This window comes from Astyanax mexicanus, chromosome 2 (genome assembly GCF_023375975.1).
Source record: "Astyanax mexicanus isolate ESR-SI-001 chromosome 2, AstMex3_surface, whole genome shotgun sequence".
NCBI classification, from domain to species: Eukaryota; Metazoa; Chordata; class Actinopteri; order Characiformes; family Acestrorhamphidae; genus Astyanax; species Astyanax mexicanus.
Window position 1 is genome coordinate 63609020 of NC_064409.1, and position 13450 is coordinate 63622469.

At 36.5% G+C, this 13450-nt stretch overlaps 1 protein-coding gene across 1 annotated transcript; it reads right to left on the reverse strand.

The window, feature by feature from the left end:
* Positions 1-33: 33 nt before the first annotated feature.
* uevld (UEV and lactate/malate dehyrogenase domains) lies at positions 34-12526 on the reverse strand. The gene is made up of 12 exons (XM_007228059.4): positions 12389-12526; positions 12058-12142; positions 11868-11933; positions 8456-8619; positions 7598-7739; positions 7008-7099; positions 6757-6862; positions 5762-5932; positions 4472-4645; positions 3290-3377; positions 3067-3190; positions 34-1174 (listed from the first exon to the last, which is right to left on the reverse strand). The coding sequence occupies exons 1-12, from the start codon at positions 12428-12430 to the stop codon at positions 1010-1012; spliced, it is 1419 nt and encodes a 472-aa protein (XP_007228121.2). The 5' UTR covers positions 12431-12526; the 3' UTR covers positions 34-1009.
* Between the last annotated feature and the right edge of the window lie 924 nt (positions 12527-13450).

Genomic DNA, 13450 nt, shown 5'->3' on the forward strand with positions numbered 1-13450 from the left:
GATTTTGCTATTTATAGGTATATGTTTGAGTACAGGGTTTTATTCTATAAACTACAGACAACATTTCTCCCAAATTCCCCCCAAAAAAGTAATTTAGAGCATTTATTTGCAGAAAATGAGAAATGCAGAGATCCCAGAGCTTTCAGGACTTAAATAATGAGATAAAGAAAACAAGTTCATATCATAAAGTTTTAAGAGTTCAGAAATCAATATTTGATGGAAAAACCCTGGTTTCTAATCACAGTTTTCATGCATCTTGGCATATTCTCCACCAGTCTTTCACACTGCTTTTGGATAACTTTATGCTTGGTTTGATGGCTGTGATCATCCAACCTCCTCTTGATTATATTCCAGAGGTTTTCAATTTAGTAAAATCAAATAAACTCTATATTTTTTCCAGAGTTGTATATAATATTATAGTATAGTATAGTATGTTTTTTCTTTGGCATTGCTCAAAGGACCATTTGAAGCAACTTTAATTTATTTGATGGAAAATATATATAAAGCCCTCTGAGTGATGACACTAATGTCTATTCAGTTTATATCAGTATTCTTCAGTCCTGGAGGCACCCTGCTCTGCACATTTTAGTGTTTTTCCAGCTCTCACATTCACAAGCCCTCCTGAGTTGCAAAACCTTTTTCCTGAGTTGCAGAGGAATCAGAAGCAGGGTATCCATATAAAATGCGCAGGGCAGGGTGCCTTAAGAACCAAGGTGGGTAAACACTGGGTTATGGAATGTTTATTTGTGTATGTGTCACCTTTGGTAATGCAGTGCATTCAGACAGCACAAGGCTACACACAATCTTTGTGGTCGCCTACTTTACATGCTGGCAAAGGTTTGTTTTATCAGAAGGCACCATGCAGTCTAAGATTGCAATTTTATAGTATTGAACTCAGCCAGAGGCTGTGGGACTGAATGAGGTTATTTTCATGAATCCCTCTAAACATATGATGATTGATTGGTTACTGCACTGCAGCAGCGCTGGTGTCTCAGAGGGGTTTTTGTAGCTATATTCTCAATTGCGTGAAGAAGTTGCTTAGAGATGTGACGCTCTCCCTCAGTTTGGCATCATCTTCTGGTGTAAGAGCCACTCCTGCCAGGCGGGTAGATCCGTTCGCTCCCAGCACACAAGGTAAGCTGAGGAACACCTCCGAACCAATTCCACCCCATCCCTAAAAAAAAAAAAAAAAAACACACATGATTATAGAACACTCAAATGTTAAAATTGGGAATATATATATAATAATATCATATATATTATATTATATATAATATATATATATATAAGCTGTTAAAAATGCTTAACTCTTGTTTATCTTAGCAACTATTTGCTTTATTGTATTGCTTCAATCAGCCCTTCACCCTGCTGTTACATTCTAGCCTTTCAGCCTAGCTTCCATACTCCCCAGATATTGCTGCTGCCATTAATAATTGAAAGACTTTCTAGTTGGCTGGATGTAAGAATCAAGTCACATAACAGTTTAGGGATTTTGGAATTGGCTTATTTGGCAGCCTTATGGTAGATGATTGTAGATCTCCTTTTTATTTTATTGCACTTAGTGTGTATTTTAAGAAATCTTTTCAGAATTTGTTTACTCCATTGGCAGATTTCTTTTACTTATTAAAGAAAAATATGTCTATATGTTTCTTTTGTTTGTTTTTTTATTTTTTTTTTGCCAATAGATTTTCAAAGTGGAGAAAACCTCAAGACAGAGAAGAGGTAAACAGAGAAGTTGTTCATGGTTAAAATTGATTTACAGCACCTCCCAGAGGGCAAAAGCTGAAAATGTAGTAGGCTAAATGTAGGGCTTCACAAACAATTCAGAATTGCATAAATCAGTGGTTCTCAAACTGTGGTAGGTAATATTAATAATACTAATAAAAATAATAATACATTTTACTTGTTGGCGCCTTTCAAGACACTCAAGGTCACCTTGCATCCAAGAGATACTCATTGTGATTGTTGTATTTACGTTATTTTAGTCAATCTGTATTTATTTGATCTTGTTTTTACTTTATTCATTCTATTTTATTTTTATCTAGTTTCTACTTTTCTGCTTTTAAATATGTATTGTTTGTTTAAAAGCGTTCACTCAACCGGAACCAGAATTACCAGAAGGATGATAAATGTTTTTATGTATCAAAAGCAAACGATTATACAAGCAAATTAATGCAAATGTCTGAGTCTTAAAAATGTGCCTGGTTTAATTGGAGACAGTGACATATTGTCAATGTCAGATAAAAACACAATTTTCTCCTAATGTCGTGAAATTCAAAATAAAAGTATTTTGCAGCATTTCTATTAGAATTTGGAGTAAATATTTCAATTGCATTTATTTATTGTTTTTCACACTGACATCAGGATATTCAACAGCGTTATTACACATTGCATTTTTTACTAAATTGTAATTGTTTGTGTCCATACTGTATGTTCCTGTGGATGACTTTTAGGTGGTACTTTGAGTTTTAAGTTTGATTGTGGCTATATGATTTTGAAACCAGATTACTGTATCAGACTTTTAATGGATGTACACATTGCAATAAAACAGTAACAGGCTGTTTTCTGACCACCAGGTAACGTCTTAGTTGTGTTTAATTCTAGGGTGTGGCATATTCTCAGAATCAAAGTGTTTTAATTAAAAACACAGCAACAGATGTTATGGGAAGTCAACATCCAGTGGTCAGCATGGAAACGAAATATACAGAAATCGTCAGAAAGAGCAGGGCCCAATATTTACCAACCTTCTCAGATTAAAAACGCTGAACGTTGATCTGAAATGATTTTTTTGTCTTTTACATTCTGTTTATAAAAGGATAACATGAGGCTTGGGTCTGTATTCACAAAGCTTCTCATCTTCTTAGAATCAAAATTCAATGATCCTACTGACAGGAACAGATCACAGATTTGCCCTCCTAATCTAAGAAGCTTTAAGCTTTTTCTTAAAGATTACATATCCGATCAGTGCTCTTACTCTTACATATAGGTCCTGTCTAAATGTACTAAGCCTGATTACTCTCTAAACAATCACAGGCAGCAACAAACACCACAGTATGGGTGACTGACCTGAGCCAGCGTGGTGATGGAGTGTGTTTTCCTTTGATCCGTGAGAACGCTGTGAGTGATATCAGCGATGGACAGTCCCACTGACCATGACCTCTGACCTCTCCCTTTCAACATCTCCAGCCCCCTGCAGGGTGTTAACAGAGAGAGTGTGAATTTTTTGGATCCAGATGCTTTTTTTACAGTAACAGCAGCTTCAGATGTTTGCAGTGTTCATGGTTCCTACCTCTCTATTAGTGGCTTTGTGGAGCTGGTCACTGGAGCCAGCACTTGATGTTTGTCCACACTTGTTCCTGAACTCCCCCATACAGCAACTAATAAAGAGCAAGACCCTCCATTAGTACTGTTTTAATACTCTGAAACTTTGAAACTCTTTTATTCATGCACAGAGAACTTCTTTCAAAATGCCTGTGAGAAAAAAATGCTCAGGTGTTTCTATTTATCTCTGCTGTAGATCACTGAATTAGTGGTCTCTGGAGAAAGACAGGATTTCAGCTCTTTCTCAGGAATATTCATGCAATATACATGCAAATATATCACCTCTGATTGGCTAACAGCACTGCAGCAGAGAACGTCTACCTGCCTTCCCCCCACAGTCAAATTTATAGCTCTAAAACTCAAAGGACAAAAGACTCTGAGCGTCGCTCGGCTGTGAGACAGTCTCACCCCGTCAAAGCCCCAGAGTCCGCTCTAAATCATAAAATCCGATGTGAACGGCGCCCGCTTTGACTGGTGTTCTGTCAAGTTGTGCTACTTCTGTCAAACCGTGCTTCCCTAGTGTTTATTTAAGGTCTCGGTAAAACACGGAATCAACCGGAGATCCGATTTAAACCTATAGTTACTTACACAAGAAAGCAAACCTTAACTAGCTGGTGTAAACAAAGCTCTTTAGCTAACAGTGTCGGCTCTGCTGCAGCCTGGCTTTAGCGCTGCCTTGGGCTGTACCGAGCCGAGGTGAGCGAGACCATGAACTCAGGGGTTGACAAAGACACTGTGCTTTTCCTGATCGATTCATTTTTCTGAACATTCATGCTACTGCAAAGAATGGGGGTTTACAGTTTACTTTACAGCATGCATATACAACTCAGAGAGACCTATTATATTTCACAAAGAACAAGAAAAAGTGGATTTTAGCAGAAGGAGACCTTTAAGTTAATCCAGTTCTTTTGTGCTACATTTTTTAACTGTCCATAGAAAACATTCCAAATGTTGAAATTTCCTGTTTACACACAAGAAATAAAAAATAGGTTTCTTACAGTAACCACTGTGCTTCAAAAGGTTCTTCTACTGGACAATAAACAATGCAACCTGAACGCAGCAAGTCCATATCCTCCAAAACAAAACATGCTCTGAAAAACTGTATCAAACAAGGCAAAAAAAATAGGAAAAGGAGTATAGACGGGCTCACCCTTGTTGTCGGACACCTCTCCTATGACCCAGGCCTGTTTGTCGGATTTGTTGGCCAGTAGAGCAATGTTGAGGACATAAGAGAGTCTCTCTGATTCCAGGTTACAGCCTGCACCAATCACGTGTGTTGGCGGCAGACAACTCTGCCTCCAAGCCACATGCGTCATTATATCCACTTAGAGCAAAAAAAAAAGAAAAAAAAGAATAGGAATAGTTAGTTCCATGGTCAGATATACATGCAATCATTACATTTCTAACCGGATCTAGTTGTCTGCGATGCACGGTAATCTAAAGGCAAGGTTCAAGAAGCAGGACTGGATTTTAGCACCTTAGGGACACATGCAGTCTACAGCCCACCTAGAATCATTTCACTGATAACACTTTACACAAATAACAGTACTTACAAAAGGTAATAAACTGTCTTAACTCTTTATTAATTGACATCTGTTAAGATATTATTAAACTACATGTTAATGCTTAAGAATTTAGAAAACAATAAAAATTATTTCATACATTAGTTTAAAAATGTCATGATTAATAATATCTTAACTACTGTTTATTAATAATTAATCGAGACATTTAGTCATAAGTATGGTTAATTAATGTACACTTATTGTACAGTGGTACCATTTCATTTAGGCAGAAATACCTTCTGGAAAGAGCTCCAGTCTAATGCAAGGTACTACACACACTCACACCTAAACGCAATTTAGCACAGTGCTGCAAAAGATTATTTAAGCGATGCCTAAGGAGAACACTATTCTGTGGATGTGAGTGTGATTGCGAGGGAGATCCTTTAAATCCATAAAAAGGTTTAAAAATCCACTTTTTTAAATCATTAAACCATTCTTTACACTCAGATATCAATCTTTTTTATATAGTTTTTTCCTCCATAAACCTAAACGTTTACAGCAGTTTTTAACTCAAAACTTTTATCAAACAAGTGAATTAATGAATCAGCTCATGCTGCCCAAAAGCTGTTAAAAGTCGTTTATACAGTATTATTCAACGTTTAAGTTATATTTGCTCCCACTACGGTTTTCTGGTATCTATGCATGATTGACTAGAAATTAGGAAAAACTCTACCCTGACCTGTTTCCTTCAGGAAATTCAGTCACAGCTCTAAAGTGCTTAATATATGATAGAATGCAGCTCCTGCTCCTTCTGTGATAAGACACTTTAATTCATTGTTTTCTTGTTCTTCCATAATGACATACTTTAGTTGGGGTATCTCTTGAATGCCAAACTAACGAAAGATATATCAGAGTGTGTTCAGTGTCTTCATACTAACCAGGCTGGGAAACGATGAGCAGCACTGCCGTGGGGCTGAGGCGGGCCAGGCTCGGGATGATGCGGCTGTACATATCTACATTAGTCTGCACCACACTTGCATACGACTGCTCCTCACTCCAAGCGTTTGCAGTCACCACCACCACCTTGGAACCTGCTGAGGCTGACAGGTCTGCAGGGAAAACACATAGACACACACACACACACACACACACAGACTATATTAGTGCTGGGCCTCAGTGAGAAAGGGGTCTGTTACGCAAGCCTGCATATCCTAAGACACATGAGTCATGTGAGTGGTATTATGTCAAAGGCTGGTTTGTTGCCGTTTCAGGAAACAGTTGTCCTCTTTTTACACGGAGAAACTTATAAAACCTGAACATGACAAGGGAAGTAATGCTAAACCAGCACAATGAAGTTCTGACTGATCCTAACAGAGCAAACCACCATTACTCATAAGTGTGTTTAAATGCTTTCTGTGCTTGAAAACAAACAAGTCAGCTAACAAGGGGCTTGTTAATATAACAAAATCAAGCGTGGAACAATCAGTGCAGTAGAGCTTTAATTAATAGTTTACATGCATTTTTTATGTGGTGTTTAAACCCTGGATTTAAGACTACAGTGTTGTACTCCACTGTTCTGATTGGGTTAAACAAAATCCCGTTCTCTTCATACACTTATTATATCATGACAGTCTTCCATTATATTGTATCTTAACCACTGTATAACATTACATATTGTATCGACAGCTTCAGCCCCACAGTGCATTGGACAGCCTGACAGCTCTTCAGAAACATGTTTTTCTTTTACCATTTGCAAGATAAAGCAATAAATACACAGTTAACCTATCCAGAAGCACTTTCTAATGCCACAGCCAACAGCATACATGTAAAGCCCTGACCACTGAAGCAATACATTCATTCAGTATAGTTAAGTTTAGCTTCTTGTATATAAATTAATCATGTGTGGTATCTCAGAAACAGAACAGGAATGTACCTTTTGAAACTTCCACATTTGGCAAACTGAAGATCTCTAGGTCCATTGTACCACCCTTGGTTGAACTTTCTGGTATGTCAATCAAAACCAGTTTGTCCACAGGGCTCTTTAGAAAAAGAGGGAGGCAAATTCATTTATGGGCAAACAGGATTTGTAAGACAGATTTACCAGAATTAATGATTGTACTATTATGCATTATGCATCATGTTTTTAATTAGAGAATTTGGAAAAAATAAACAAACAAAAAATACTTTTGCCATGATACTCAACACAGCAGCCATCCCCAGGTCTCCTCCTCCTATCACAGAGACTTTATTCACACCCTTATCAGGTCGATTTCCCCCTATGGAAACAAACATTTGAATTATTTAAATTTTAGTATCAACATTTACTTTTTTTTTTTTAACAATCAAATGTTGGGGACAGAAAACAATGCTATATACACTTTTTGAACAAAAGTATTGGAACACCTGCTCATTCGTTGTTTCTTCTAAAATTTCGCTGTCAGATTCTGATTGCATTCAGCAGGATTAGTGAGGTCAGAACGTTGGATGATCAGCACCCCAAATCATCCTCAACTCATCTCAAAGGTATTGGATTAGGCAACATCATACCAGAAAACACGGTTCCACTGCTCCACAACCTGGCATTGATCATGCTGTTTCATGCAGCTCTAGATCTTTATATTCTATTGAGATCTTCATAGAAACTAAATGTCAACATCTGCATCAACAATTAATAATGGGTGAATGAATCCATTAGAAAGGGTGTTCACAAACATTTGGACCTTATGTATTGCAAGTGAATCAATTGCAAGTTGAGTATTAAGTGTCAAACCTACCTTCAGTGATGTTTAGATGCGACACACAAGCGAGCAGCTCATTGGGATCTTTTCCATCTCCTGTAGACTTCATGCCTAATGGAGGATCCTCTTCAAACTTAGCAATCATCTCCTCCAAGAGCACACTTACAGATGATTTTGGCTATAATGACATTGGGGTATTCATCACGTACAAAAAAAATAGAAGAAAATAAATGACAAACATTCACAGAGCAAATCGAGGTTCATTTCCATTCAAGCATAGAGGTATTTATAAGTTTCAGAAAATAAGTGAGCCCACTACACTGGATAGCACTCTACAGCTTAGAGTCAATTATTAATGAACTACCTGGTGAAAATTAAACCAATACTAAACACACCAGAGTTAGGATTAAGGATGGTTCACAGAGGAGCTTTAAGGTTTAGATTTAAGGTTCAGCTCTTTCATTATCGACTTTTAGTACAATGAATGGACATGAACTCAATAACTTTTGCTGATCTCAATATTACTCCCATTAATGTGAAGGAGACAGTATGCTGTTGACTGATCACAATGGTTATATTTTATTTATGGTTTTATTTTTTTAGTTTATATTCTAAATCCAATGTCTAAACATTATTACTAATTATATGTTCACTGCTCTTTAAATGTAATGTGACATGTGTTGCATTATTATACCATTATATCTTCAATATATCCGTGGCATAAAATAGTCTTTTAAAGACAACTATACAATTATACTATCCAAATACCATTTTACCCAGATTACTGTAAGAATCTTTTAATTTGTTTAATAATCCCCCAATTGAACTTGTATTACCTAAACTTGCATTCAAGGAATAGTTTACCAAAACAAATAAGACATTAATTACTCTTACATGGTCCCAGTTGTGTAGGCCAGGCAGGTAGATTCTGCCTTTGGCATCCACATGTTTGCCCTCTCTGATCATCATGTTGGAAGTGGGCCGTAGAAAGCAAATGGGTGGTGTGAAGGGGAACGAATCCAACAGCCATAACTGGATGGGCAAGTTGTAAGAGTGTCCTTTACAAAGAAAGAAAGAATTTCATATAGACAAGAAACAGTGAATATACTGCTCTGGAAAAAATAGAGACCACTTAAAATTATGAGTTTCTTTGATTTTACCAAATTTACCAAAAACCTCTGGAATATAATCAGAAGGAAGATGGATGATCACAAGCCATCAAACCAAGCTGAACTACTTGAATTATTGCGCCAGGAGTGGAATAAAGTTATCCAAAAGCAGTGTGTAAGACTGGTGATTAACTGTGATTAAAAAACAGGGTTATTCCACCAAATATTGATTTCTGAACTCTTAAAATGTTATGAATATGAACTTGTTTTCTTAGTTCTGCATTTTTTTGTTTGTTATTTTAGTCATTTCTCATTTTCTGATTTCAGATTCTCAAATAGTCTGTTGATTCAGACACCACATTATGAAAATATACCTATTAAACTGTGAATAGCCTAAATAACAAAAATATTACTGTACAGTTTTTTTATAATGAGCCTCTGAACTTGGCATTTGAGAAGATTAAAGAAGAATAAATTGCCTGTTCTGCATATTTCCAGATGCCCTAAATCCAGATTCTCAAATAGTCTGTTGAATCAGACACCACATTATGAAAATATACCTATTAGACTGTGATTAGCCTAAAGAGCTAAAAATATTACTGTACAGTTTTTTTTATTATGACCCTGTGAACTTGGTTTTTGAGAAGATTAAAGAATAAATTGCCTGTTCTGCATGTTTACAGATGCCCTAAATCCAGATTCTCAAATAGTCTGTTGAATCAGACACCACATTATGACAATATACCTATTAAACTGTGAATAGCCTAAATAACAAAAAATATTACTGTACAGTTTTTTTTATTATGACCCTGTGATCTTTAGGCTAATCACAGTCTAATAGGTATATTTTCATAATGTGGTGTCTGATTCAACATACTATTTGAGAATCTGGATTTAGGGCATCTGTAAACATGCAGAACAGGCAATTTATTCTTTAATCTTCTCAAAAACCAAGTTCACAGGGTCATAATAAAAAAAAACTGTACAGTAATATTTTTAGCTCTTTGGGCTCATCACAGTGTAATAGGTATGTTTTCGTGATTTTGTGTCAAATTTAACAGACTATTTGAGAATCTGGATTTAGGGCATCTGGAAATATGCAGAACAGGCAATTTATTCTTCTTTAATCTTCTCAAATGCCAAGTTCACAGGGTCATAATAAAAAAACTGTACAGTAATATTTTTAGCTCTTTAGGCTAATCACAGTCTAATAGGTATATTTTCATAATGTGGTGTCTGATTCAACAGACTATTTGAGAATCTGGATTTAGGGCATCTGGAAATATGCAGAACAGGCAATTTATTCTTCTTTAATCTTCTCAAATGCCAAGTTCACAGGGTCATAATAAAAAAACTGTACAGTAATATTTTTTGTTATTTAGGCTATTCACAGTTTAATAGGTATATTTTCATAATGTGGTGTTGATTTCAACAGACTATTTGACAATCTGGAATTAGGGTAACTGGAAATATGCAGAACAGGCAATTTATTCTACTGACATATTCTGAAATGCCAAGTTCAGAGGGTCATAATAATAAACTGTACAGTAATCTTTGTAGTTATTAAAGATTTTCACAGTTTAATATGTAAATTTTCATAATTTGTGTCAAATTTAACAGACTATTTGAATATGTGGATTTAGGGCATCTAGAAATATGCAGAACAGGCAATTTATTCTCCTTTAATCTTCTCAAATGCCAAGTTCAGAGGCTCATAATAAAAAAAACTGTACATTAAATGTTAAGTTCTTTAGGCTATTCACAGTATACTAGTTATATTTTCATAATGTGGTGTCAAATTCAACAGACTATTTGACATACCTGTCAAGTCTCCCGTTTTGGCCGGGAAACTACCGTATTTTACTCCTCTTTCCCGCCGTCCTCCCGTATTAGTATTTTCCCGTAAATTTCCCGTATTATACTAAATAAAAAAATATATAGGCCACAGGCGACAATGCACTGACCGCTGTGTGTCTCTTAACCAATCGTGGTGCCGGTTCAAGGAGAAAGTCCCGCCTTTCAGGAGAAACAGCCAATCAGCTAGCTGGTTTTGCGGAGCGCAGTTTAGTGTGCGGGAAGCCCCGCCCCTCCCCTCGCTGTGAGTTCAGGCAGCTAGTCGGAGCAGCTGTCGTTAAAACTAATCTGGATATACGGAGATTTTTTCTAAAAGAAAGGTAATTAACCATGTAAACTGTGATGATATTGTTTCTGATAGCTGGTTAAAAAGACTCTTCTCTGAATCAAAACATAAATTAAACCCACTGTGTGTTTAATAAAATACAGCTTGTGACTCAGTTAGCTTAACTTTAGAATTAGCTAGATAGATATTCAGGGTTTGAGAAAAATCTACATATATATATAATGCCCTGCCCTGATGTGCCTGATCAGCCAATAACTATCATTTCCAAACTCTATTAGTTCAGGGCTAGTTTTAGGGTTTGTTAGAATTTGTTTAAATCTCAAGTATTGTGGTAATGTATTATAATGTCATGTAATGTATTATTTAGAAGGGGTAGAAGAGTTGGTTGAGCTGGAGAGAGAGAAAATGTGGAGAGGGCTGAAATTAACTGAACTGATCAGGAGTGGACTGAACGATAGAAAGAAGTATTAATGAAAGATTATTAATTGTGCAGGCCCCTTAGGACTATTATTTACTTATGGAATATATCTGATCCATGTCCTTTTTGTAAATTCAATTTTAAATCTATTAAATAAATAAAAAATATATATATATATATATATATATTTTTTTTTTTCCTCGTTTGGGCTGTTGGGGCGGCGGAAAAAATCCCTTATTTTTAAGTCCAAAACTTGACAGGTATGCTATTTGATAATCTGGAGTTCGGGCAACTGGAAATACCCAGAACAGGCAATGTATTCTCAGTGTAATATGCCCTAAATGCCAAACTCGTTTTGCTCGGCTCAACCCTGCTCTCTACTGGCGAATAATTGGTACTTCGACTTTTTAAGGTGGACCGGAAAATCCGAATAAGACACTGGCGAATAAGACGCCAACTTCAGCCTCGTAATTTTTTCCAGAGCTGTATGTTTATAGCAGCATATTTAAACTTTTAACTCGTCCCACCAGCTCATGACCAGCTTGTCATCCAGAAAAAACATACCCTGCTATGCTTATCAAGAGCTAGATAATGAGTTTTTTTTCTGGTACTCATTCATTCATTCATTCACTCTCTCACCCTTGTATTTGACTGGGATGTTGCCAACCAGGTTTAGCAGGTCCCTTTGAGTGCTGTCACTAAACGCTGTTAATTCAAAAGAGAAGAGGTGGATTAGCTCATTTAAACAAGTTTGAGTTTAAGGTTAAACCCAACACATTCAGTAAACTTCTTCCCAAAATAGTAGATTAATAATGAACTCATCACTCACTGTAAGAACCAGTCTTCAGTTTCATGTCAGGATAAACACGGTTAAGTTTCTGAAGCTCCTCAATGGCAACATCTCGAAATTTATACTGTTAAACACAGTGAAATTAGTGAACTTAGTTACAGCAGCTGCTGAGAGTTTAAACTCCTGTACTTTCAGGTCAGACCGGTTGTGTTTCTTCTCTCAGAGAGAGTTAGCCTAGGTTAACTCCAGGAGCTAATGTGTTTAATGTGAACACAGCCTGTTTATCACTCCCTCAAACAAACCTCAAACAATACAGAAACACAGTAAACTCCAACACAGTAAACCCACAGTAAACTCAGAGTGAACGCACCTTAGACAGGATCTTTTTGAGCGGCTCTGAGTTCAGCTCCATGTTTAACACTAACTCTTCAGCTCAGCCTCCTGACAGCTCCCTCAGCTTCCGCAAACGCTCACATCAACACTCCACCAGCAGCCGGTAAGGAAAGCCTGCAGGGACAGTCCGTAATCACCTGTGATCCTGAATACAGCTCAACACACCGCCTGATACTACAGAGAAATTAAAAAAGGAACACTACCGCGGAAAGGTTTAAATCGTCGTTGTCCAATAAAAAACAAGTATCTCCAAATCAGCAACTTTTGACTTTCAATGGAAGTCAATGTACCGGCAAAAAGAGTTTATTATAGGTCATTTTAAAGTATCTCTTTTGGAGCTTCATCAAAAAATTATATACATATATAAACAGTACCAGTCAGCAGATTAATACTGAAGTCATCCAAACTATGAAGAAAAATGCAACGTTATAGAATTATTTAGTAAACAAGAGTGTTAAACAGGGCGGCACGGTGGCAAAGTCGCCTGAAGCCATGGGTTCGATTCCTAGCTGGGGTCACCCAGTCGGTGTTCCGTGGAGTTGTGCTACCCTTTCAAACCGTGCTATCCTAGTAGTATTTCACTTTTAAAAAGTAAAAAAATACCAAAAGCATCATATTAGAAATCTTATTAGAAAACACTCTCAGCAGAATCCTAGGTAGGATATGTGGATTGGCAAAATATCTGTATCAGGTAAAATTAAGGACATATAACTTACATGATTTTTATAGTTTTTAATTTTTAAATGGTGTTTTTTTTTTTAAACATGCAAGAAGATTGTTTAATGCTCTCAATAAAAAAAACTTAAGGAATTATCACGAAAAACAGGAAAACTTAAAAAAAAAAAAAAGTTGGTCTGCGCATGCGTAGTGTCTTGACTACAACCCCCGCGACCCTGACGGATAAAGCGGGTATTGACAATGGATGGATGGACTGGCTCTCATCAGGAAAGAAGACCAAAAGTGAAATGCTTCTCAGATTTTTAATTTACAATGTATGGTTACAATTATATAATTCTGAAAATGTCCACCCAGTGTAATT